Consider the following 27412-nt stretch of genomic DNA (forward strand, 5'->3'; position numbering starts at 1 on the left):
ATGTGCCAATATGAAACCACAAAGGTCAGACTTGTGCTGAGCTGTACATTATATTTGAAGCCCAGAAGAAGTGGCAGTCTGTATTAAAGTTCACAACCTGTGTGAAACGAGACTTGATTAAAATAATACAGGTTGTTAGCTCTGAGATGGTTCTTTATTTGAAAAGAACAAATCTCACCACACGTAACTGTGCAGTATAAAAAGCACTGAAATCTTCTCATGTGCATTTAAAGCAGTGCTTAGCATTGTAATGAAATGGATGGTTCAGTTATAATGTGGGGTCAGTAATGCAAGGAGCAAGAAGTATAGCGTTAAATTAAAGAAAATGAGAGATCTGACTGACTATCAGTTTAGCACTATTACTCATGATGAGAAGTAAAATGAAGTTCATGACCCCATCTACTACGCCTCTACCCTCTGCTCCTTCATGTCCTTCATCAGGAAGCACTTCCTCAAGGAGATTCATAAATCCATAGTTTTTCTCCAGTGAATTGGCACACACTTACTCTAACTCTTCTAACCACCATACTTCTATGAACAGAAAAAGAAAAGCTGCTACTCTGAGGCAAGTCACTACATCCTTGCAGTAACTTGTGAGATGTCTGGTATTTTTCTCTTAAACTAGATGGTGACATCCTTACAGTATTTCTCCATTCTGTCTATATAGTGCTGCACACATTTGCATACAGTACACGAAGAAACAAATAGTGCTCATATTAAATTATAATGACTATTATAATGCATATAACCTATTTATTACCCAGAGAAATAAGCTGGTAATGGTTTATTTCAACCTAAGAGCAATGTGATCTTTTCCAGAAAGCGGCTACCATTTAACTTTTCATAAGCAAGAGTACTAACGGGATCTTTGGTAAGACACTTACGCTATAGAGAAATCCATCTTTTGCAATAATGGCTATTAAGAGCCATAAACTAATTGTAGATAATGGTCCACCATTCAGCAGCAGTAATTCAGCCACTTTATCAAGATATATGGTTTTAAGTTGACCACTTTAAGACCTCAGTATGCATGAAGAAAAGGGAATAGATTGTGAAAAGACTTGTTAAAAGTAGCAAAGATGATCCTTAGTCGCCTACAGATTATGGCACTGAAATAAGAGTCTAGATTTCAAGTGAACTTTCAATGACCTTCTATTGCAAACAAGACAGTGGTGCAAAACAACCAGCAAACCAGGAGAGACTAGGGTAGCAGAGCAGCACCAGCTGAGTGAATGGGAGGTCTGGTCCCACGCTGGGCTTTTCTAAGCTGGTAAATGGGAACTGGAGTGCTCTGCACCATGCAAGACAGAGCTTGGGTAAACATGGCTTAATTGGCAGGTGTCGTCTTAAGAAGAAGAAAGGCCTAAGATATGCAAAAGGGAGATATTATGGTCAACAACAATAAAAATACATTTGAAATATATGCAATGGGTACAAGGTGGTATCACTTCCTGCAGGTAATGTTTGGAGAACGTGAAAAGCAGTTGGTGTTGAGGGTCAGAGACCTTTCACATGGAAGGTGGTGGCACCCAGCATCTCCTTGTCTCAGTTTCAGAGCTGCATGATAACAACAGGGCGTGAATTAGTCAACATGAGCCGTAGGTGGGACTGATCTGTAGTTCAGTTCATTCCTTGCTTTGCTTCCCATCCTCTGAGGACTGATTAAAAGAGAAACTAGTAACTAGAACCTAGAGTAAGAAGGTTCTTTCTGATCTACTCTTAACATGAAATATTTTCCTGCTTTTCTTCCATTTTGTCAGCTATGACTGGGGTAAACCAATACCTTCACAACCTGCCTACTTTGATAATCCTGTGCTCCCATCACTTTGCAGACTTATTAAGTCTTTCCAGATGTTACAGGGTAATTTTTATAAGGCTCCAGTGACTGTCTCCTCACTGCTTCACAGACATCTCAGATATCACCTCCAACCAGTCTGGTGACTTTCCTTTACTCCACAAAAGCATGTTTGAAAATAAAAAGAAATTTATTTTTCTTTACATGTTCAGTGGACTTTTTTCAGTCATGGAGATAGAAATTGGACAGCTATCTTTTTTGGTTGGTTTTTTTTTTCCTTTCTTTTTCTTCCTGATAGAGCTGTGGGAAACACAGTCTGATCAGAAGGTTAAAAGGAGAGAAAGATAAAATACTGGGATCTAGTTAGTAGTCTCAAAAGGCAAAATGAGAGTGACCCACTGACCCACCCTGGTATGCTAACAGTTATGAAGCTAGTAAGTAAATATTTAGTAAGAAGATTGATATCAATATTTAATTAATGCAAAGATATCAGGCCCCAAGTAGAAAACACTGAGGCTCCCTGAAAGGTAGATTATCTATTAAAGATGTAGTATCTGTGTGTTTGACATGGAGTACACATCCCTGGCAATGATGTGGAAGAGGAGATGTGAGACGAAGTGGGCTCTTCTCTCTTTTGACATATGGTGTGTGGGGCACTGGCTGGGCTTATTTCATGCTGTGCATGCCTTAGTAATGCATAGAGAGATGTTATAAAAGTATTTGAGCAGTGAGGGAAGCATAAATTGCACTACAGAAAAATATATTAACAGTAGAAAATCATAAAAAACAGTAGTTTGACCCAGGCAATTTACTTCTGAAACAAGTGGCATAAAACAACATTACAGAGGGAAGGGAATAAAGGTTTTCAAGATGAAAAGGATTGATGAAGAATGCCAGTCTATAGCTCTGAGATGCTACCTGTGCCTTCCTTTTTTCTATGACTGTGAATTTAGAACTGCATAGGAGCCGCCAGAGACATTTCTGTATTGTAGATATTTTTTGAGAATTGTGAATGGGGTTTTTGTTGTTTGTTTGGTTGTTTGGTTTTTATTTTTAATCAGGGGAAAATGAAGTAATTTAACAAGGGACTTTTCTGACAATTCTCTTTGCAGCTCATGCCACCTGAAGTACTTTTTTCCTCAGGCAAGTCCTTCATCCTCCAGGCTCTCATCATTAAATCCCTTAGTCTTTGTTATGGCAGCACCTGACAAACCCTGCCAAACATTTTCCTTACCTTCTACCCTTGAGAGCAACACCTGACCTCTCTCTTGGGTATCAGCAGTGCTCCAGTGAGGTTACACTCCCTTTTTCAATAAGACCCACCTCACCCATTATGGAAACACAACTCTCTGTAATAAAACACAGTGCATGGTGCACAGTGATGCAGCACAATGACAGGGACATGAATCAAATGTCTGAGAGATGAATAAAAACAATGTAAGTTTAAATAGGAGAATATGATTATTGAAGATGGAATTAGGTTTGGACACATGATAAGGCTCCATCCATCTGTGAAAAATGCCAGAAGACTTTTTAATGAGATTTTCAGTTATAAATGTTGAGACACCATCAGTCCTGAGGTGATAAGATTAGAACTTGATTGTGTGTAGCTATGAGAATGAAAATGTATATAGAGAACTGACCTACTGTGGAAAAGCAATTAGGGAGTACAGGGGGACTAATCGGAAAATAAAACAGCTATTCAATGTATCCCATGGCAAAAAAGAAATCAGATACACTCTGTTATAATTTAACAGACACTTGTAGATAACATTGTGGTTATGGGTGACTTGAGGCACAAAATGATATAAAAGAAGAAATTAACGCTCTAATAAATTAATGTTGCTTGAACCAATATGCTGTGAGGCATAATGTATTGCAAAGGACGGCACAATTAAGGAATGGGAAGGGAATTACTTCTGGGATCTAATGTCCAGATGCTATGATCCGAAAATCAAGCCCACCTTTGACATTTGACTTTGACAAATTGGTTTAGAAGAATTGAACTGGAAATGGACTAATTGTACATAAGAAAAGACTTATGAGGGTCAAAATTAGAGCCATAATAGTACACACCTGCAAGGTCTTCATATGCCTCATAAAAGGAAGGTTATGAGGATGGAGGACCTTCATCTCCACTGGGACTGGCAGCCTTGGTCCCAAGGGTAGGTTTGCACAGATCGGCACTGCTACCATTTCCATGGTGCCAGTGGGCCCTACCCACCACCAACCCTCTCCTGTGCCCTGCCAAAAGTAAAGGAAATGGGACTGACCATTGGATGCTGGATCAGGGATGCTACATTTGATTGGTGAAATAATAATGGGGTTTGCTTATCGCTACCTGCCAAATACCCTTTTTACAGACCATGACCCTAATATCTGTGCCTCAGAGCTATGCACTCCTGGCACTGGTTGTCTGTAGCTGACCCATCTGTTATTTCCGTCTGCTCTTCTTTTTCTTTCAAGTTTACAAGTTATCTTCTAAAATATAATTCAGATCCTGTTGCACTATTTTTGTCTTTCCTTTATGCAGCCTATTTAGTGTGGAAAACTGAAGATTTAGTGCTAAGTGCTTGTTAGCTTCCAGGCAAATCAATTTCCCCTAAATGAAAGAAAGAGAATTTTCTTAACTTTAAATACTTGTCTTTCTTTCCTGAACTTCATCCTCAATGGATTCACTTTATAGATTTTTTTTTTTCCCACTAATTAATTCCATTGCCATTTATTTTCCCTCAAAGAGCCCTGTGGCTGGTTATCACAGAAGCAAACAGAGTGCAATGAAGTACATTTCTAAGGAATTTAGGTTTAGTGATTCTATGGACAACAACCTTCACAACTGCCTTTTGAGAGCAATCCCTACTCCAATCAGAAAGCAAAGTTTTGCTCAGGTGCTTGCTGTAGTTCCATGTCATGTTTTAAACAGGTACCCAAAACGCTGCTCTCTTGTCAGGAGACAAGATTCAATATGTTCTTTTCAAGTGTTAATGATGATCAAATATATGGTAATAAGTACAATACTCCCAGGAGTAGTAAAGTAGCTGAAGTAAAATATTTGTACTCAACCTAATGACATCCTGACAGTATGTGCTTATTCATGTGTGCAATGTAAAGAAAAGATTTGTCAATCTTTAATGTGCAGAGTACTGAGTATTAAAAAGAAGCAAATTACATAAGTATTGCATAAAACAGGAAATGTGCAATCTATAGCTTCTGATCTGGATGCAAACTTCTTGAAGATCTCTCTACACACAATCATTTGTTCCTCAGATGAGTTTAGCACCCAACTGAATGACAAATCAGGCCCAATGGGCTGCCCTGGATGCATTTGCTCCCATCAGCAACTTGTGCTCTGCACTGGAAGATTTAGCCATGGTTGGGTAAATCCCAGTGACTCCAGTGGAAATTGGAAGGGACCTTATCTGTACAAACCTTACCACCAGAGCAGAGACTTAGTGGAGCAACACATTAAAACAGACATTACTTGGGAGTAAATCTCACCCCCACCCAAGAACAAGCCACAGGGAGGGTGTAACACCTGCATAGGGTGCTACATTGGGCATCCCAAGGTGTAAGAGCAGGGGTGGCAGATTTGTCCTCTTAAATTCCTGCTGTTTGGCTAAAAGTTAGGCATGTTGTCGGAGTGTACTCCAGCAAGGAAAGAGAAACAGGCAGGCAGAGGTGAACTTTTCTATCCTAAACCACAAATGAACCCACCAAAGTGTCTCTTTGTTGGAGCTGCCTACCAACAAACGTAATTGGGATTAAAACATTGTGCTTGTTGCAAGATTCTAAATAAAACCAGCCATTTAATAATACCAATCCATTTTAGTATAATAAAATACATCAGCTATGGGATATTTTATGAAAATGTTTAATTCAACTGTTTCTTTGGAATGTAGTAGTCATAGTTTGGAAATTTAAGTTACAGTTCAGTTCTATGTGTTTTTTTTATGCTACTCAGTGTCTGAGAATACAAATGTCATTTAAAGTTAAGGCTTCGCTGTTCATTTTGAAACAACAATTTACAAGTGTCATATTGTCATAGAAAATAAAAATTTCTGTAAAAAAAATTTGCACAAAGTTTTATGATGGTACAAAACATGAAGCAATAATATACCAGTAAAATGAAATCATTTTACTACTGAAGATTTTTATAGTTTTTCAATAAAGAAAAAAATATGTTATTTTACACTTTAAAAATTATGAAACAATCTAAAACAATATAAACTGAACATTTCGTAACACTGCCTTTACAAATTAATAACTTTATAAACATATAATTTTTTTAAATATATTTATCAGTGCAAGATACTTTTCAATGTAAAGTTGCAGTATCATTTTTCCTTTATTGAAGGGCAACTTTCATTCTATTACCTTCAGAGAAATCAAATCTTCAGTGCTAGATCCTCATTATCATAGTAAGGTCTGAAGAACACAAAGGAGATATATTTCTTTTTATGTTCACTATTATCAGTACGTTAAAAGAAGGAAAAAACCCACCAACTACCAGCTTTTCTGTTCAAATAGATTAAGACCCAGAGCTGGTCCAGAATCCATTGAAATCAGTGGGAATATTTCAAAAGGTTTTGGGTTTGGGCTCCCCAATGGGATTTTCTCTTCAAGGCAATATAAGGGTATAACTCTTAGTCAAGTCAGTGGACTAGAAGTTTTTTCAGCTAAGGAGAGCAGGCCCTTAACTCCCGACTCACACAGTGGTGGTGTGCTGAAAATAGTTTTGAAAAATCCTTATTTCTTTGGGTTAATTAACTAGCTGCTGCAATACCATTATGGACAAATTACAGTGTTAGAAACCAATGAAAATTCTACCTTTTGTGAGTTTGTCACTTGGGACATCTCATAGACTAATTCTTAGACAAAACTTTCAGGCCCTAGGTGCACTGTCTCACCTGCTGGAGGACCCAAGATTGAGAGGTTGGGGAGGTAACTCTTTCATGAATATAAGGTTTGATGACCTGAAGTGGGTATGTGGATTTTCCTGATAGTCATTGCCTTTAGGACTCCTCTGAAGTAGCAACTGTCCACTTTTTTTTTCTACTGGATTTCCTTTTAAAATATTTTCAACTTCAAACCTCAATTTTTACCTCCTGTCTCCCTCTCTTTTCTTAAGTTTCTGGGTTACTGGTGGATTTTCTACATATTTCTCTTTTTTATAGCTCATATTGGTGAAATTATATGCCTCAAAACATTTAGTTGATAAATAATAAGGGTGGATTCTGTTGCTCCATGTAATTCAAGGCTGAATTAGCCCTTTTTTAATCCTAATCCTGGACAGGATATTTCTTTGTTCTTCTACAAAAGCAATTTTGGAAAAGACTAACTCAGAAAGTCCCAATCACTTCCCTGACTCTACTTGGGAAATTCAATGACGAAAAACATGTATCCAGCACTTTGGCAGGATGTTCCTTTACTCGTGTTTGCACTGGTGTTATCTGCTGGTTGGTAGATACCCAGGGGAAGGTGGAAGCTGCCTCCCCAGTTATGGCTGTGCTGTGTGCAGGTCACTGCAGAAAACCCAGGGGCTCCCCTTACACCTGTAGGAGGGAAGAGATCCCCCTGCTCCCTTGTCACCTCCTATGGATCCCTGTGGGAAACATGCTCTTGATTCTTTTTACCCTGTTGGACCAGCTGCACAGGCTGCTGAATATTATTTGTCCAATAATATCTGCCCTAAAATATTTAAAAAATTGCCACATAATTGTCAAACACATTTTTTCTGACAGCTTATAGTACTCAGTTCACTGAATTGGTCACTGTCTACACTTCTGGTCAAACAGAAACCACCTGGTATGAAATGCCAATTGGGTATAACGTGATGGTAAGAACATACCTTACATACACTGTGGGATTTCATTCTGCCCTCAGTACCCACACTAAGCCCAATTAGCATTGATTAGCATGAAAATACACGTACACTGAGAGAACAGAACTCTGAGTTCAGGTAGGGGCAGGAGGAGGAAAGTTTCTCATTTTAAAGGCAATCTTCTCAGTAAGGGAAGCATTTTCCCCAGTGTAATTAACAGGCAAGCTGTTCAGGATAAAAGACATGTTTCATGATATCAGGAAAAAAGATACTGTCACTTTATGCTGTTAAGAAGAAACCCAAAGTTCGACTTTGGAGGATAAAGTTAAGAATTTTCCCTTATTTTTTAACAAAAACTCTAGTAAAATCCTTTGCCATTACCAGCAAGTTAAAGCTGAAGTTTTCTTTCCTTGGCAATGGCAAATGCTTATGCAACCTACTCAGAGAGACAAAGAGAGAGAGAAAGAGAAGAGAAAGGGAGAGAAATTTTACATTTGAAAATACATTCTATATGAAAGAACAATAAAAGGGGATATTGCAGCTTTATACAAAAGGGTCAAGAGACATGAAGTTGAAATACAGAAAGCAGAACAATCGAGCCAGGTTGTCAAATCTGATTAGCCCTTGCCTTGTTGAGGCTATTTTCTTACTCTAAAATATACTTTTCTTTTAGTCAGTGAGCCATCAGAATATGATTAAAGACAAGGGCATAACTGCAGAGAAGCTGTAGTTAATGTTAACACAATGAGAAGCAGTACAAACAAAAAGGCACTTGAGAGGACATACACTAGCCAGTGCCAAGGACTTTTTTTGTTTCATTTTTAGGCAGTACACTTGGTTACCAGTTGTGTCTGATGATGGCACATACTCTTTTATGGAGTTCACAAGCACAAAATTTAGTACAACACTGAAAAACATCAATAAAATTTGACTGTATTGCTTCGTAAACAGAGCTGACACACTATATCGGTACTGATGCAGCAGTACTTTCAAAAACATCCTAACCCTTCTTTGCCTATGCACAACACGAGCAATTATACACAAATACAGGTGCAGAAGTCCACTAAATTGCTGTTACTCCAATATTTTCTGGGCACTGAGCTACAGACAGCATGTCCATCCAAAGGACCCCACTGAATACATTTTGTGACAGCATCTTGGATTTTGCACAGTAAAAACAAAATTATCCATTAACGGAAAACAAAAGAGAGGGAGAGAAAGAAAGACAAAATGAACTATAAGTCAATCATACTTGGTCTCAACACCAGCATTCGATTATTTCAAATAAAACCAACAGAAAAAGCAGACTGTACATGATTCAGGTTGTTAACACAGATTGTTGTCCATGTTCATCGGTTACACACTCACTGAAGCTCCTGAGAAAAGCTTGGCTCAGTGTCATCAATGCACTTTTCAGCCTGTACAGTAAAAGATCAACAGTTCCCCAGCATGACCGAGCTATGTCCTTCTATCCCGATTCAGATTCTCTGAAACTTCTCCAGTCGCTTTACACCTTCATGCTTCCGAGTATGAATTCTGTGTGTTTAGTTTATCTTTTTTCAGTTTTACACCATCGACCAGTTCAAAATTATAATTCTCCAGTGCAGACAAGTTCCTCTCTGACATCCCATTGTGCCAACAGGCACAGTACAGAACAACTCCACAGATGGCTCCTAAAAGCACCCCGAGTGCACTCATGGCTATGATAGTAATAAGGATTGGATCTAGGGTCTTCAGGACATTGCCTGGTTTCCTGGAGATGTCATCATAGTCCTCGCCCGTACGGTATGGAGGTGTAAACCCTGAAATGGAGTGAAGAATTGCAAAATTTTCAGAACCAATCCTAGTCAAAACTTTGGAAATTTTGAGAAAGAACATAACTTTTTTTTTGACATAATAAGTTTCTACATAATTTTAAAACCTAGCTTCTTGCAGGTAGTAAAAAATAGCTGAAAACTATAATGTGACCCAAATAGTTGTTGATTTTTTCCAAACTGTTCTCCAGTCTTTGAATCTGCTGCCTACTAGTAGAGGTCTGATTCTGCCTTGGATTAAATGGGAGTCTTAGGAGCAAATAACCAGGCCTTTTGATTATATTTTACCAGGTTGCAGTATTTAGCTCAAAAATGTTAATCAAATCTTATTCAGCTCAGTGTGAGAGTTTATAGCCTAAGACAGTGTTTGGGAATGTCCTTTGCATCCTTTCTGCTTCAATGACTTTAGGATTGGATCTTGAAGTAGAAATAGTGGCAGCACTGACACAGAAGAGCACTCTGCCCCCTTGTGTAAAATATTCACTGGGTATCATAATGTTTTCCCTCAACACTTTCAGTTTATGAAAATGATCCAATAGCAGTTGTTGCAGGAAAAGCCCCAAAGTCTTTTTGGACAAACCCTCTTTCACTGAAACCAATTACAGCAATCCCATTGACTGTAACAGAAAAAAATTAAGCTCATTGCCTGAAAAATGCAAATATATTTTATTATTGGGACAATATGACAATTATGATTCATTTAATGATCCATTTACAGCTATCATCATCGAAAATGATAATGCTTTGCTAGACTGGTCATAAAATGACATTTTCAGCCAGGTCTGTGAAACAATTAACCTGAAGAGTTTTGAGCCCAATTACCGAGGCATGGTGTGAGTCATAAATTGTAAGATATAATGACAGTGCTTTCTACATCAGTGGACAAGCCTTCTAGATAACCAAATATTGAGGAGCTAAAAAGTGCATGCATATATATGTATATAATGTAACAAATTGTGTGTATAAAATGTGAAGTTTTGAAATAGGTAAAAATAATAAAAAGTCCATAAGATTATATGACATAGAAGAATAAAACTATTACTTCCTTTAAATAAATGTAAACCTTTTTAGTGTCTGATCCAAATAAATCAAAACACCTTCATACAATATGCATTTAGAGAGCAAATCTATAAATAAATGAATAGAATGTATGAATTCACACTAAAATACACGTTAAAATTAATTCCCTTTAAAAAAATAACACAATTTTTACCTGTTTGATTAATATCTGGCTCTTCTTCTTCATCTATTTCATTCTCCACATCAGTTGATTCTAATGAAGCAAAAGAATTGACATTGATTATTAGGGTTACAAACACTGATTGACTACCATGCTGGCAATAATGGTATAGCAGATTTTCCTGTGTCAGAGCATCATTATGGCGGCTTGACAGAACTGCTCATTATAATGGGCTCTGAAAATTAATGGAGGAAAAAAGAAAGATTAAAAAACTCCTCTCCGCCCAGTCTTGGCACAGTTTTAGTTATCAGCAGGGGTTTTCCATGCCTGGAAAAGAGAAATCAGTGTGATGAATTAGCATCTCATTCAATGTATTTACAATTTTGGAGCCCAATTCCATAACACTTCATCAGCATAGGCATAGTTAATCACAAGAATAGTTTCACTGACTGCAGCGAGACCACTTGTGTTTGGGTTTCAGGCTGAACTTTTGGATTTAGCTCCCTCAGGCCAGAAATCTTTGCTCAACATTTTGTCTGAAAAACCAAAACATGTGAAGGTAGGAGAGGAGTCAATTTTCTCATATTGGAGCCAGGTAAGTACAGTCACTGCGGTCCCAGCACCCTCCTTGGCACTGCAGGAGGATCAAGCAGTGTGTCCTGCCTCTCCTTCCTGCTAACTGTCACTCTGGTGGCATTTGATGAACCCCAGTGTTTGGACTGTGTGACAAAAAGAGATTGTACAGTTTTCTTATCCTGCAGTGAAATTACCAGATAGCTGAAGGCTGTCATGTTATCCTTAAATGTATTTTAGCTACAAAAGGTGAGGAGCACCCTCTATTACTGCTCTCAGTCATGTTGCCAACTCACACGGCATAAGTTTATCTTCCTAAATCTAATAATTTCTATTCCCTCTTTTACATAAAAGTAATTGCTTCATGTCCACTGCGAAGGACAGCATTCAGTGCTTGTGTTTATTTGGGGCTACTGCTGCCAAATTACGTGCAGTATGCAATGTGCATATGATCAGCAGTGACTGGAATAACCCAAGACTGGCCAGAAATAAAAGGACTCAAAGAGCATCTCAGGAATAGCCTGGCTCAGATGTGAGAAAGGCCATGTCCTAATATTACTTTGTGTCCTGCATGTCTGGGAGCTGACGACTACAGCAAATGAGCCACAGCAAACTCAGAATGACAGGACAGCAGAGGACAGAGCAGGGGCCATTTCACTCTGTCTACTTATCCTGTAATGCTCCCTTAAAAAAGAATTTAAGTAGGCTTGGTAGTAAGTGACCTAAAAAGGGTGAAGAAATTAAACTGGATTTTGAACATTAGTTAAAACAGGGAAGAGCATTAGGAAAAGTAGAGAAATTTAAAGAGGGCATCAATATGAAATACAGGGAGAGATGTGAGAATGTGAACATGCTGTGACCCATGTCAGTAGGATGCCGGTTCTGATCCAAAACACTGCCATTCCGAGGTGAAAGCAGTGGCACTTACTATGAATAAAGCTATGGGCTGAATCAGAATGTTTTCAGTGGAAAACTTCCCATATAGCTATAATTATCTATCTCTTTCTCAGAGAAAAAAGCAGCTATCAAAACAAAATAAATAATGTTTTGGATGAGAATGCTCTATGTTCTTGTTTTTTACACTTACTTCGGCAATCCTCTTGTGCTACGTGATTGTCAATTTTAATATCATCCACAGCAATTCCTCCAGTTCCTTTTCCAATTTCTCCCTCAATAACCACCTGGCAAAACAAGATAATATTAACATTGTTTTCATGTTAGCACACAATTGCAGCTTTCAGGATTTCTTAATTAGTTGTTAACACATATCTTCACCTGCCATGATGTCACATCTACGTGTATTTTGTTTGCGGCCTGAAAATCTGCATTGCCTGCCTTTATGAACTTATACACGCAAATGTAAATTTATATACTGTCATAACTTTATTACAGACTTCTACATCAGCAAAACTGTGGCAAAGAGGCAGCTTTGTGACTGATGATAAACGATTTCCAAAGTATTTATTTGGCCTTCGATAACAAATTGCTTGCATCACTGTAATCTGAGATACCATGAAATATTTCACTATTATTAATCACAGCAAACCACCTCATCTGTAGGTGTAATACTGTCTACACAAATCCTTCAGTGACATCTTTTGCTATGGTGTATAAAACATGACCTCAGCTCTGGTAGTTCAGCGGGGAATAGCCAAGCTCACCTGGTAATGTTTCACAGATTTGTGAAGAAGAACACGTCCTTCCTTCCAGTAGTTTGCTTGGTGCCCACTCAGGGTCCACAGCACCTGGTCATATTCATCTGGCTTTTGGTACCGCAGTTTGATCTTCAGGGTGCCCACGTGTGCGCCGGACATGTGGTACCAGAAAGTCATGCAGTGGGCAGAGTTCTGCGAGGAAATCACGGGGCTCAGCAGTCGGGCGACTTTGCCTTTCTGGCTTTCATCAGCTTGTGAGTAAATGAAATTGCCATCTCCTACTGTGACAGAAGGACTGTGTTAGGAATAGCCACCAGCTTTAATTTTCTTTGTTAACACAAGAATCCCTGACCAGCCCTGACCATTTTGCTTTCTTTCCATGCTGATGGGTCAAGCATCACAAACGAGAATCAGAGTGGGTTGTTTTGGGAGCTCTAGGAAAGCTCATATGCTGCAAGGAGAGTGCCACCAAAATGTTCAGAGAGCTGGAGCACCTGACCTACGAGGACAGGCTGAGAGAGTAGGGGTTGTTCAGCCTGGAGAAGAGAAGGCTCTGGGGATACTTCAGTGCTGCCTTTCAGTAAGTAAAGAGGACTTATAATAAAGATGAGGACAAACTTCTTAATAGGGCCTTTAGTGACAGGACACAGGGTAATGGACACTAAAAGAGGGTAGATTCAGACTAGACACAAGGAAGAAAAATGGTGGGTGGTGAAACACTGGCACGGGCTGTCCAGAGAGGAGTAAATGCACCATTCCTGGGAATGCTCAAGATGAGGTTGGAAGGGGCTCTGATCTAGTTGAAGATGTCCCAGTTCATTGCAGGGGGCTGGGACTACATGCCCTTTAAAGGTCTTGTCCAGGACCCAAACCATTGTTATTCCATGATTTCCTCTCCCCGTCTCCTGTGCTGTTCACTGGGATGCTTTGTGCTGACAGTGAGCTGTAAGAACACACTCACTACATGACACACACAAGGCATTTACTTTTGCTCAGGGAAGGAGGCAAAAGCCTGTTTGGTGTGACAGCATATGCTCCATTACTCAGCGTGCACCTCCTGAAGGCAGCCAACACTAGGCTGGCTAAAGAAAAGTCCCTGGGGCCTACTATATGGTAATTCTGCAGAGAGCTCTTAAAAAACCTCTGTTTAAAGTAATCTGTAGTCGAGAAGGCACGATTAGAATGGGGAAAACACTGAAGGATGAAATGGCTTTGAATAGCCATGGTCAGAGATCAGGAACTGAGATCTAAATAGTGTTCCTAAATAGAGTCACAGATGGTGTCTGACTTACGCCCTTGATTTTTCTAACAATATACTGGGCACTATGTATTTGTGAGACGTTTCTTGAAAGAGGAAGATTATGACTGGTACGTTCTGAAGAGCATAATGGATTTATACATGTTGAAATCTGAACACCTAATACCCTTAACTTGGAAAATTACTTTCTTAATCACGCTGGGAGAGAAGCATGTGGGAGTGTGATTAGTTTGGTAACAGAAAATTGCTTAGCAAGATACTGACTATAGAGAAGTGGTTCTGATTTACACCAGCCAGACATCCATTCCAGTCAGCTTTTGAACAGATTCTTTGCCGGGAATTATGGTGGAAAAACATGAAGTTCATCCTGGTGTGTTTAAGAATAGACTGCATGTGCAATGCACTCACACAAAAGGATGGAGATAACATTAATTGACATTGGTATAAAGATATTTTGAGAGTAGGTAGGACAAAAGTAATAATAAGAAATACTATTGCTCAAATGCTGAAATAAGTGTACATTTTTCTGTTTATACCAATGCTTAAACAAAAGGAAATTAAAAAGAGGCAAAAGATGTTTTGGAAGGGTGGTCTTTAATCAGCACTGGTGTTTGTTTATACATGATATTCTTGAATTTCATGTGAAATAGTATATAATAGTCCAATGAAGATGGGAAGATGAGCATTGTTACTCTAGGAAGTATAAGGACAGGGTAGTAAAAGGTGAACCAGAAACAAAGAGGAATGGGATAAACCCAGTGGGTGGAAGAAGTGGGCCTAATAAATGAGAATGGAAAATATTTCTTGTAACATGAGACAAGGATGTTTTGTTTGGATTTTTCTGTGGGCAGTTAGAGTATCCTGCCCAATATGCATGATGAAGTATCTGGTCTTTGAAAGAATTTTACAGGGAAAGATGATATTAAATTGTCAAAAAAAATTATGCCTTCTTTTTTTCCTGTCTTACTGCAGTAACATCTTGTCCAGCTTCTTAAGCAGGAGTGGTTATATCTATATGCTCTTTCCAACTTTGCTTCTGTGCAGAGAGCAGCACAACATGTGCAAATCTCATCAAAGAATGGTAATAGGGAAATCCAGAGGGAAGAAAAAAGGAAAATAATCACAGCATTAGGATGACTGTCTCAGTTGGAAGACCTAACACAGGCCAGATTTAATCACAACATGTATAATTTGAAGTGACATACAGTGTATCCTGCTGTCTTAAAGCAATTGCTGTTGAAGATGACTTCTGTGGATTTTCTTTAGCTTTGTGCATGTGGCTGAGAGAAAGATGTGTCTGGGAGTTGTTCACTGTGGTTCTCCCAACACATAGGGTGGCCTTGCTACGTAGTGGTGACACTGAGGGTTTGTTTGGGACATCAGTGCCATCCAGACTGCTCATGGTCTGCATTCACATCCACCCCACTCATTCTGTACCTGCTGGCAGGTGAATGGCAAACCTGGCAGGTGAAGGTGTTCTTTAAGGAAAATTTTGGAAAATATTGAAAGTTAGTGCAGTAGGAGAAAAAAGGGTGGCCTGTAAGACTTACTAAAGCTACAGCTCATGGGACAAATAAGTTTTTTGTGCTAGCAAGGCCCAGGGGAAACAACAAAATCTCATTTGAAGAATATAATTTCTTCATCTCTTGACTGAAGACAGGTTCAGTCTCTCAGTAATCTTTGGTGGCAAAGTGCAGATAGCTCTCATTTTCAGAATATTATTGCAGAGCTAGGTCAGGAACTCTTTCTTCATTGTCTTAATTAGAGCTTTACTTATGCATGCCTTTTAGATTTTGTCAGTCTCTGGCTAACATAGCTTTTAACCTCTTTTCAATGTCAGATCCTACTGAGCCATTTCACTTTACATCAATTTTTCCACCATTACAGCCTTCACTTCAGCTAACTGCATTTAGTTAATTTGATACCATTTATTTGTACAATGCCATTTACAGTCAAAGTATTACAAGTTTTTTTTTTCCCTGAAACTACTGTACTTGTCTTAAGATTCAATTGAAAGTGTCTCAGGATTTAAAAAGTCCAATTTTGTCTAATTTCCTTGTCATTCTCATTAGGTAAAGGGTAGCAGAAGTGGGAAGGGGGATTCATCTCAACACATTTGATTAATCTGCACGTATGCAAGCGAGAACACTAAAGTGAGAGGCTGTGCAGGTCACACAGTGCCCTCCCTTCTCCACTACCCTGCAGCATATTTATTGCCTAATTATGCAGAGCCATGAGTTAGATACTACAAAACAAACCAATCAATTTCCCAGGGTGATATTTCTGGAAAAACTGAGTGTGAGCAAAGGATGGCTATAATCTTCAACTCCTGCTGGAAAGGAGAAGAGCATGGTAATACATCAATCTGGGAAGTTTCACTTAGAATACCTTGCTGTGGTGGGTAGTCCCTCTAAATACAAACAGGAATAAAGTGAGGTTTGTGCATGACTGTATCAGTTGGTCAGTGATATTTGCAAAATATTTGTTCATTCAAATATTTTTCTACACCAGATGATGGTTATCCAAAGGCAAGTCAAGGGAATATCTTCAGTTCCTAACAATAAATAATCTTTATTCCCCAACAAAAAGTATAATTACAGTCAGCTGTAACTACCTATAATAGATTAGGTTTCCTAGAGAACCATCTTTTTGACTTTACATACTTCAACTTTAGCTATAAGATACCTTATAATATACTTTAGTTATAATTCTCTCTCCTGTCATTTTTGAAGACATGCTGGTATTAAACAGAACAATCTCTTCCCATGTAAAATGGCTAAATCATGAACTCATGATTACCTGTGTGGTCTTGAATTGGCCCGGTTTTGCTGGTCAGGATTGCCCACCTTAAATCCACCTGGTTGTCGTGCTCCCAGTGGCACAAAGTCTTTTGGGATCCCCAGCCAAAGGCACAGTTGAAATTGTATAGTGGTAGTTCTGCAATGAAAGAGGGAAAAGGGGGAACAACATATGATGATTAATTTTGTACTTCAAAACAAATGTACACAATTGACCATTAATGGAACCATTCCTCCTTAAACTGTGAGAAGCCATAGCAAGGGCATCCCTCCTGGGAAACAGATGAAAACCTACTATTTTTTGTAAATGATGTGATTGTTTCCTGTCTCTTTATGACCCATATTTTGGGATTTTTTTGATTGATTCTTGTGATTTGCCCACATTAGCTGACAACCACATTGTAACATATATGACTCACAAAGAAAGATCTGGCTTACTTATCAGATATACTTTCTGGTATTTCTTTGCCCTGTAATGGTGCAACGTTTTGCAACAACTTGCAATGAGATTTGGACAAAAATTAGAAAAGACAGAAACATTAGTGGAATGTCCTTGGCAAGGAAAGAATTTCGGGTGAAATCTGCAGTACGTGGTTTCAATAAGGAACTCATTCAGCATCTTCGAGACGGTTAAGCAGGCCCACAAGATGGCAGCATTGAAATGGACAAATTGAAAGGGAAAAGGGACAAATGTGGCTGATTGCCAAATGAACTCAAAATAAGCTTCAAAACAAGCTCTGCATAAAACAAGGGAAGTCTGGCATTATGGTCAGGATGAGATCATATCTTGTCTTTAGCTCCTTTTCAATTCTGCCCAAAGGTTTAATACATAGTAGCTTATTTTCTTCAATAGAACTTGGAATTTAAATGGAAAGATTATATGAAGATAGCACATAAATCCCTTGCATTTCTCATTTTCAGAAGCAGTTTGAAATCTTTTGAGCTTTTGCTTCCTAACACATTGGTGTGAACTTTTATCTCACCTTGAGCAATGACAACTCCCAGTAGAGCAATACCCTTCCCACAGCAATGTGACCAAATCCTGGAGTCTTTTCTCAGTCATGACTCACGCCTTATTAAAGAAATAATTTAGGTTTACTTTAATGTGATGCTTTGTGCAAGTATAAACTAAGAACAAAGGACTCTGTGCTCCCATCAATATCAGCTCTGGGGGAAGAATTGTGTGTCTTGCCCATTATTAATAAGAAAAGTCATGAAAGATAATGCAACCCCTAGAATGAGTTCGTTTATTGTGGGAAAATAAGGAGAAATATGAGAAGTGTGTTGAGACCTGTGGTTGGCCTGACCTTTGAGGTGGAGCTCTTCCAGTCTGAAGAAGCAAAGACCTCCTCCATGTAGTGAGATGCCAGGGAAGACTGGGAAGGCTTTTGAACTCACAACCCAGATTTTAATGGAAATTAAACTAGAATAATCATTTTATCAAGACAGAGGAAACCTCAGGTGAGTAGGTTGAGACAGAATGGATATAAAAAGGGTTCATCTATCATTCTCTCCTTGCCCGCTGTGTCCTTGTTTGGCAGGTCCTTGCTCCCAGACATAGTTTTAACTCAACTCACTGGATTCCTGCATTGCAGCCACTGTGCCCTCTCTCCTCTGGCACCTAGAAAACTTCATTCCGTCAGCAGAGAGGTCTGAGCCATGGCAGTTCCTGCCCCTCTCCTCTGCCTGTCAGTGCCTTTGCTGTGCTGGGGCTCTCTCTGCACCGAGCTCTAGTTCCTCACTCCTTCCTTTCATCCTCCCCATCCCTCCTGCCTCCCCTCCCCCCTCTCTCCCGCTGGCCTCCAGAGGGGTCTACTCCACATTGTCACGAATGCAGCATCCTAGCTGGGAACAAATGAATTAAACAGATAATGTCTGGCACAGGAATTCAATGTGGAGAAAAGATGTTTCCTGGAGCACCCTAGCCCGTTCTAGGAAAGAGGCAGATTGTGGTGAATAATCTCTCTTTGGGCTCAAAACGTTGAAGAAGCAGAGCTCAGCCTAAGCACATGAGTGCAGAAAGGCAATCCATTATGTCTCTTTCTTCAGTATATGGGGTTTTTTTCTAGACAATGGGGCTAAGATCAAAGACATTTGCCCAAAAGGGGACATCTGAAAATCAAGGGGAGTTTTTAAAGAAATAGAATGACATTGCAATGAATTAAACGGTTTTAAGATCATGAAAAATAGCCTTTCATTGTCAAGGAGGCCTAGGGAGAGCTATATTGCATGGCTTTGACATCAGAGCCATGAGAGAGAACTGTAGAAAAGGTTTTAGAAAACGTAAAACAAAATTAATCTTATTAATCCCAGAGGATTATATTATGCAAAGCTAGTGATAGCCTGTGTGGTATTCAAACCACAGCAAAGGAGAACAGTAGTAGATAGATCGCATTCATCTGAAGATATCATACAGCATAAATGAACACATACCACAAACAGATTGAAAGGACTAGTATTGTTCAACTCTGAATAAAAATAAATAGCAGAATACACAGGAGAAGTATGTAACTGAGTGAAGAATTCAGACAAAAAAGAATACGATATTCTGTTTTTTCCATTTCATAGCCCAAGAACTGTGAGATACTCATTGAAGTTCAATGTGGATCAAAGGGAAAAAATTCTCACATGATGTGAGCTGTACTTGCTCCCTCAAATGCTGCTAAGCCTAAACACAATTCAAAGAGAACTGGACAATGAAATGAATAAGGAAAATATCCAGAATTTAACTGTTAATTTTAAGTGCAGGAAGTGACCAAAGCCTTTCACTTTATGCTCTGAGGACAGCTCTGAACATTGAGATTAGAAGGAGAGTTTCAAAACAGAGCTAAATTTCACAGCCCCATCTAATAAATAGTTTCTTACACTTTCATTTGAAATATATAGTCCAGGAAATTGGCAAAGAGCCTAAGTCTGATATGCTTTGGCCATGCCTGTGTTCCTTGGCTTCAGACTCAGAGACAGCATGGTGTAGCATAAAAATGAACTTGTTTTCCATGCAGAAGTTTCCACTGAAACTGAGAAGAATTTGACTGGTAACCTGCTCTCAGTTAGCTATTCCTTGCTAGGTTCCATTTGTTTTCTGAAAAGTGATTGTGTTAATATATTCCTTAGACAATCACAGCAATGGGATTGAAGGTCAAAGACAAGCCATTTCAGAGTGCTCTTATTTTATGGGCTCCTTAAACATGCCATCTCTTATTGCCTATTCTTATGTCTCTTCCAATCCTTCTCCCAGGGACTCATAAAAAGAAAGACAGACCTGCTAGCCAATTAATAAAGGACACTTGTAGCATGAGGATAGGTTCATTAAGGTTCAGTATGGACAATGGATTTGCCCCAGCAAAAGACAGACTAGTTCAACACTTCTATTAAAGGTCTCAGGGGGCTGATACAGTAGCTCACAGCAAGCTACAGGCAATCTGTGCTCTTTGTCCTTGAACTACAGCTTGGCAGCTCTGGTGGAAGGAAGGAAACTAGGGACAAGTAGCATTTGTTGTGCTCCCTCTGCAGCACTGACCCATTCCCCTGCTAGGATAATTCTCCTGCCAATAGGTGATTGATCTCTTGGTTTGTGTGTACTGAGAGGATGAAGAAAACCAGCTATTATGTAATCAAATAGCAGCTCAGATGAGAATCTAAGAGGGAGGTGTGATGAAATCCCATATGCCTTTTTCAAGATGTAGGGTACGTGATACTGAATTAAAACAGATTTATCCTCTCAAAAAATAGCCAACAGCTGTACTTTTTGACCACATCTTGCTCACAGCTGGGACCATTACTGCACATGAACAAGAAAGTAATTTGAAAATCTAGTTGAGTGAGTTCCTTGCAAGTCCATCAATCTTTCGTGGCCCACAGACTTTGATATATTTTTATAAATACTCTAACAAAAGGCAAGAAGGAGCAAGATGGCATTAAAAGTGCTATGAAAATTCTCTTATAAGATGCTCTCGCCAAAGGGTAAATCAACATTAAAATAGGAAATTACAAACATAATTTGGACCACTTCAAAGTAGTATATGTGGTTGGATTCATATTTGCATGTCACCTTTTTATACCACTTATGCTGGCAGCACAGAATTACCTGAAATGATAGTAAATGATAACTGCTTTAATACCCCTGTACTGATGCAAAACTGCCCCATCATAAATTAGAATCAGACCTGTTTTACCTTTAACTTATTTCTTAGCACAGATTTTAATTCAAGATTTCTTAGTTATATTTTTCTGAAATAGCTGTTACATGTTCAAAAAACAAGGTACTTTGCTTCTTGGAACAGTCTGCTTTACAAGAGACTTGACTTATACACTGAGAGCACGTACTGTAAATGAACAGCTTGCTTTGTATGTAAATAGCTAGGAGACAAGCATTTCAAATAGTCCTTTAGAATTGAAAAAGATGTGTTCAAAAAGACTACATGTTAGCAAGTCTTAAGGCTGAGGCCTGAGAGGTATTTACCTTGACAGACAGATTTGTTAAAGGCATCTTTAAGTTTGAGGAGGAAAGTAGATCCTCTCTTAAAAATAAAAAATAATCCAAATCCTTAAACATTTTTAGCAGTTTGAAATCACAATAGTTTTTTATTTTCTTTCAATTCAGTCTCCTTGAAATGAACTGTAAAAGTCGCCTTGATGGAAAGCTTGTTTGTACATGGAGGCTTTCCAACTATTTGCTCTTAACAGTTTCCACAGTGTATGAAAGCTGGTTGGAATGGGATAATCTCAGGCTTTGACACACGCAAGCATGTTAGTTTGGGATAACAAGATTAGGGGTATTTGTAGGCTTGAATGCAGGCAGTAGGACAGATATATGGCGTTGGCACCTATTGCAAAGTACCTGTGCCATGGCAGGTGCTGCTACCGAGGGGGCTGGTTAGTCTCTGTCCCTACTCACTGTGGCATGAGCTGCTGTGGCCAGCACTGGCACCGTGTAGTTCGTGCAGGGTTACCCACTGGAGCCTGCAAACTGCATCTGATCTGGAATAGCTCTTTGGCTTGGAGTTCATAATTTACCTCATGGTGCATTAGCATCTTAAGGTAAACCACGCCTTAGAGGGAATTAAGGCCAAAACTGAAGGTTCACTCCTTGGTATGTTAAATTGATACCTTGTTCAGCTTGAGAATAGCTGAATGAGTGCACTTATCCTCAGGCAGCTGAGGGCCAGGGGCCCCCTGAGCAGCCCTGTAACTTCAAGGGCAGTTTAAACTACATTATTTGTAGCTGACACAGCAGACTCTCTCCCAGCTGCGTGGCCCCTCACTCCAATGTGCTCCGTTGTGCCAGTCAGGTCCAGCCATGCCCCTTCAGCAGAGGGAAATGTTTACACCACCCCCAAGCCAGGAGGGGTTTCCCCATGTTGAGGGAAATTTCTGTCTGCCCCTTTTTGGGAGTTTTTTGGCTGCTTTTCAGTGAGGGATTATGAGGCAGCTGGAAACCTTTATGTCTTAAACTGGAGATTCTGGAAACCTTATTCTTATTTATTAGCGTCTGACTGATCTCTATCTATGATCTTTCTAATGTGCTGCCATGTGGGAGCCTGGAGTTTGGGATGTGAACTCGTCCCTTATTCCCCGGAAGGAAATGGTTCCTAGCAGCACAATGCAGGGAAGTAACATTGGCATACTTTGAACAGAGCCCCAGAAACTCCTTTAAAAGAGAAAAATCTTGGCACATCACGGAGTAAGCAAAGGTGGTGCAGGAGGGAAGTAAGGAGAGAAATGAGTATATCTTAATCTCTGGCAGTAACAGCCAATCTGTTACTGGAGAGTCCCGCCCAAGCCAGGGGGATTAAACACAACTTGCAAACTCAGCTGGCACTAGAGAGGAGGGAGCGAAACTGTATTGCACAGAGGCACTTTCTAAATTTACAGTTTGCTTAAATGCTGGAAGATACTTAAAAAAAACCCCTGTAAATAAATTCTTAATTTCATCAAAATAGAAACCTAAAAGATAATTTCAGACATAAAAAACAGAGTGCTTTACTCTAAATCCATTGCACAGAATCCTTTCTTCCTTAGCATGCTGCACCCCTTTCCAAACTGTGGGATCAGCAGCAGCCCTCCAGCCCTTCAGCAAGGCTGACTGTGGAAGAGCAGGGTGAAGAGGTGTCCCATGAGGCTGGGCTAGTTTGCTGTTGTGCTTCTCATTGCACCACAATCCCCCTCTGCTCATAAAGCATTGTAGAGCTAGAAATAGTGTATGCTGACTAAGCCAGCTGGATGACACTGGAGACAAATTTTGAGGAGAGTAAAAGCATTGGCCTCTGCAATATCTGAATGCAGAGGCTGAGAGTGGGAACAACACCTTAGCTAAATCAGCTCAATCTCTAAATCAGGTCGACACCATCACTGTCCTCTAGGAAACTTTTGCATTATTAGTCCCTTTCTTTCACTTGAAGCAAGAGAGGATTGTTGTCACATAGTCGAGGAAACAATGATAAACATTTACCCACCCTGTTAATAAATCATTTGCAAGACTGTGCCTGACTGTGTTTTAATGGAGGAAATGGGAGTAACTGAAAATTGACCTCTACTGTTCCACAGTTATTGTTGCAAAGGATTTTAACTGGTGCTCATAGTTTTTCGAGTTTGGCTTTTCTGCCCAAATCTCTCCTCTCCCCCAGTTCCGGTAAATTGTACAGAATATTAAAAAAATGGTATGCAAGCTGTGGAAGCAGCAAACTAAGGAATTTAAAAGCTGCCAGTTATTGTATTAAGTAAAAAGGACTCGCTGCAAGTGACAACTTGGTTTTCCCTTTTCAAGTTCATGGTAGCAGTTTATTTTGAGAAAACTTGCTAGAAAACAATATTGTAAAACTGCCAGCTCCCTGGTGGAGAAAACTGGCAAACTTTACTTGTCTTAGTTTTGTAAAACCATGGATATAAATAGTGAGTGGGCCTGTGTGGCTCTGTTTTTGTTTTCCCAGAGTTTGCAAACACACTTTGTGTCACTGACATGCCACATTTAAGGAGTGCACTGTGTGATTAAGTTAGTTTAATTTTGTCAGCATTTGGCATTTGCTGATGCAGAAAGAAATCTTGTTCTCTGCTGTGTCTACATGTGGATGAAAGGAATAAAATATTTACTGTACAGAGCTAAGAGACCAGATGCTTCTTTACTTCAGAGACTTTTAAGGAATGGGAAGTCAGGAAGTGCTGCAATTCATTATTTTGTCTCTGGCATGAAATTTGGGTATGGAATTTATTGTGGTTTTAATAAGAAAAAAGAATTCTTTTTTACCTGGTTGTAATGTATTGTCAATTACTGTTGGCTTTTCTGTATTCAGCACTGTAGTCCCACCTGGAAAAGAAATTATGCGTATCATGATACATGGGACACAACAAAGGACACAGCAGTCATTAGGAATACCCTATATATAAACCTGAAATATTGCCATCTTTATTAGACATGTAGGTAACTGAGTATGTGAGCTTAGGCATGAAAATATGACATCAAAGGTCTGGTTTCTTTTATCAAAAAGGAACACAAGGACTCTTCATTAAATAAACCTCTATATCTTTGGAGTTGTTGCAAACACCAACTAAGTAATCCTCACCATGTCCCTGTGGCTGTCCTGGGTTTACAGACACAGATTTGCTCCAAATGACATGGGGAGTCAGCGACTGATGTTTATGGTACCTCCTAGGAGTCATTACTGTGTGCATTTACTCATTACATGTTGTTTCTCATATCAGGGATGTGAGGTCCTCCAGCCTCTGCCATACTGGTTCCTCCCCAGGTGTTTCATATGTTGTTTCATAGCTGTGTTGTGAGACCAGCTCACAAGAGAAGTACATGGGAATTGCCTGACTTTAGGATCTAACCTAAGGCAGGTCTCAAAGTGAAGGAGGAATTAAAGACCTCCCCTTTGTCCTTTTCTTCAAGCAGATAAACAAGAGGTGAGTGGGGTCATGGACCTCTCCTAAACTCACTAATTGTTATTTTTAAAATACTTGACTTTTTAAAGCAAGCCTCAAATTATTGATAAAGGAAACAAAAAGGAAATTAGCACAATTATAAATGCACAGTGGGGTGCTGATTACCAGTCAATGGCTCCTCTTTTCTCCAGCAAGCAAGTGCTTAAAGCATTATAGAAAGGATGACTATGATGACTTCCAATGAGAATGAATGCCCAAGCTGTATCAGCTTTATGTTTGTGAGAATAATCTGATGGGAAATGCTATAAGCCACGCAAATAGAGTAGCTCTGTATGGGGTCCAAATAGAGCAGGAAGGAATCTGGCCTCCAGCACAATTACAGTTAATTGCAAGGGAGGCTTCATTGTGGTACTCACATATGTGCAAGTGCTGTCACGAAAGCAACTCTAACAGTCATACCCACGAGAACGCGGGTGCCACACTCGCATTGGGAAAGGATAAAAGAGGGTAATGCACTGATGAAATCCCCTCTGCACTGCCCTGAGATCCTTAACCGGCCACAAGACTTACATACTTGCCTTCAATGATTTTGGCAGAAGAAAGGCAAGTTTACAATTAATTTATTGGTAAAATCAGTTCTGTGCATTTTAGTGTTTTAAGTAACTTCAAAGGTACAATGAAGTGTTTCTCCAGTGTCCAGAACAACTGGGCACCACTGCCTGGGGTTTCTAGGTGTTGTAATAATACATTATACCAAATACCAAATGGTATTTGGTACATGGTATTTATCCTCAGACAACTGCAAGAGAAGTGTAGGGAACAGAACAAAGGTCTCTATGTAACCTTCGTCGACCTCACCAAGGCTTTCGATACTGTGAGCAGAAAAGGTCTGTGGCAGATTTTGGAACGTTTAGGTTATCCCCCTAAATTCCTTAAAATGATCATCTCACTCCATGAGGATCAGCACGGACAAGTCAGATATGGCAATGCACTTTCTGAGCCCTTTCTAATAAAGAACGGTGTGAAACAAGACTGCGTTCTTGCTCCAACCCTATTCACACTCTTTTTCAGCATGATGCTCCAAAGGGCCACGGCAGACCTCGATGATCAGCACGGTATCTACATTCGATATGATACTGATGGAAGTCTATTCAATCTAAGGCGACTGAAGGTCCACACCAAGACCTTAAACCATCTTGTCCGGGAGCTGCTGTGCCTTTTGCAATTGGATATGTCTATCTCGTATTGGCCTCATAAGTCACCAGCATGCCTGTAACAAACGTGGATAGAGCCTTCCTAAATCTTCGTTCGCGAAGCCTAGCCATGAATAATAAATTATACTAAAGTGTCTGCACCTTTGTAGAAGGGCAATGTAGTAATTTTCAATATTAGTACTGAAACAGGTTCAGTTCCCCAAAAGAACTGGTGCTCAGAAAGGCCAGTGGCTGTTCCCTTGTCTGAGAGATTATAAACTGCTCCATAAGCTCAACCTGCAAAAACTGCCATAAGGTTTTTCTTCTGCTCAGTGAGCTTTCCCTAAGAGACATGTTGGACGCATTCCTGAGCTCCCTGAAGTGCAGAGACTATGAGTGAACATGGAAGGTGCTTGAATAGATCTCTCTCTGACCCCTCATACAGCCTCCATCTATGTAAAATATGTCTCTACCTATTGGGCTTTCCCAGACCGTGTAAGGCTTTGCAGGAAAGCTCCAGTGTTTCCTGACCTGGGTCTTTCTTTTCTAAAAGATTAATAAATTACCATGTTTAAACACCGAAAGATTTCTGAGTTACCTTAAACACAATACAGAGTGTTTTGTCAGACTCCCCACATGGTTGTTTTCAAAGGGAATAAGATTCATCTGGGGCATGGATTTGAAAAGCAGTGACAGTGACCATGCACTGTCTTTTCCACTCAAGACTTCTTTTTTCAATTTATGATTTGCAACATGCAATTACAGGAGACACTGGCAAAACTCAGAAAGGGTTTGATGCTGAAACTGTACTCTCATTAGTATCTGCTGCCTGATGTTCTACTTGGCTCCGTCCAAAAAGCCAATCTCTTACCTAAGCTTTCCCAATGTCCTCTGGGACAGCTATTGCCAGATTTTAATACTATTTTATATCATTGATATAAGAAGCAATAAACATTTATTAGATAAGCCCATCAGGGAGCAGTGATGAAATAACTCGTGTTGCTGCATCTAAAAATAAACTCAATTAATGTAGATGTACAGATCTCATCAAACAGACCCAGAGATTTGCGGAACAAGTGACCTCCAAGAAGACATCAAACGCAGAGAGGTGCAGTGTCAGCTCTCTAGAAGGACTAGTGGTTCTGTGCAAAACTGTGAGGATATGAAACCTAGCAAGCTTCCTCTGTTCCAGATGCAGACTATGTTATGCCTCCCCCCGCCCCCATTTTTCTGCTAGTGATGGCAGCTTGGAGAACATTAGCCCCTCTGTGGCTGTAATGCACTGTTGGTGGAAAAGCTCATGGAAATATTTCTGGCAGCGTGAGTGTGTGTAAGTATGCTTTGATGAAACAAGTGTGTTTTGTTTCTGTCTGGGAAAGGTTTGGGGATGAGATTCGACTCCTATACTAAATGTTAGGTAGGGAGCAGATATATAAATCTAAAC

The 27412-nt window shown here is 39.6% G+C and overlaps 1 protein-coding gene across 5 annotated transcripts in view; it reads right to left on the bottom strand.

Annotated features, from left to right (window-relative positions):
• Nucleotides 1-5650: 5650 nt before the first annotated feature.
• Nucleotides 5651-27412, bottom strand: part of NRP1 (neuropilin 1) — a 113207-nt gene continuing 91445 nt past the window's right edge. For 3 of the 5 annotated variants that reach the window (XM_018075581.2, XM_018075579.2, XM_018075577.2), the window contains 6 exons: nt 24138-24197; nt 16896-17033; nt 12845-13119; nt 12271-12364; nt 10644-10703; nt 5651-9418 (listed from right to left, as the gene is read on the bottom strand). In XM_018075581.2, the coding sequence (XP_017931070.1) occupies nt 9132-9418; nt 10644-10703; nt 12271-12364; nt 12845-13119; nt 16896-17033; nt 24138-24197 (914 nt within the window). In that variant the 3' untranslated portion in view covers nt 5651-9131. The remainder of the gene's footprint in view (nt 9419-10643; nt 10704-12270; nt 12365-12844; nt 13120-16895; nt 17034-24137; nt 24198-27412) is intronic. The other 2 variants (XM_018075578.2, XM_018075580.2) reach the window with 2 other exon arrangements.

The sequence above is a fragment of the Manacus vitellinus genome, unplaced genomic scaffold (genome assembly GCF_001715985.3).
Source record: "Manacus vitellinus isolate BGI_N305 unplaced genomic scaffold, ASM171598v3 scaffold_3_pilon, whole genome shotgun sequence".
Classification (NCBI taxonomy): domain Eukaryota; kingdom Metazoa; phylum Chordata; class Aves; order Passeriformes; family Pipridae; genus Manacus; species Manacus vitellinus.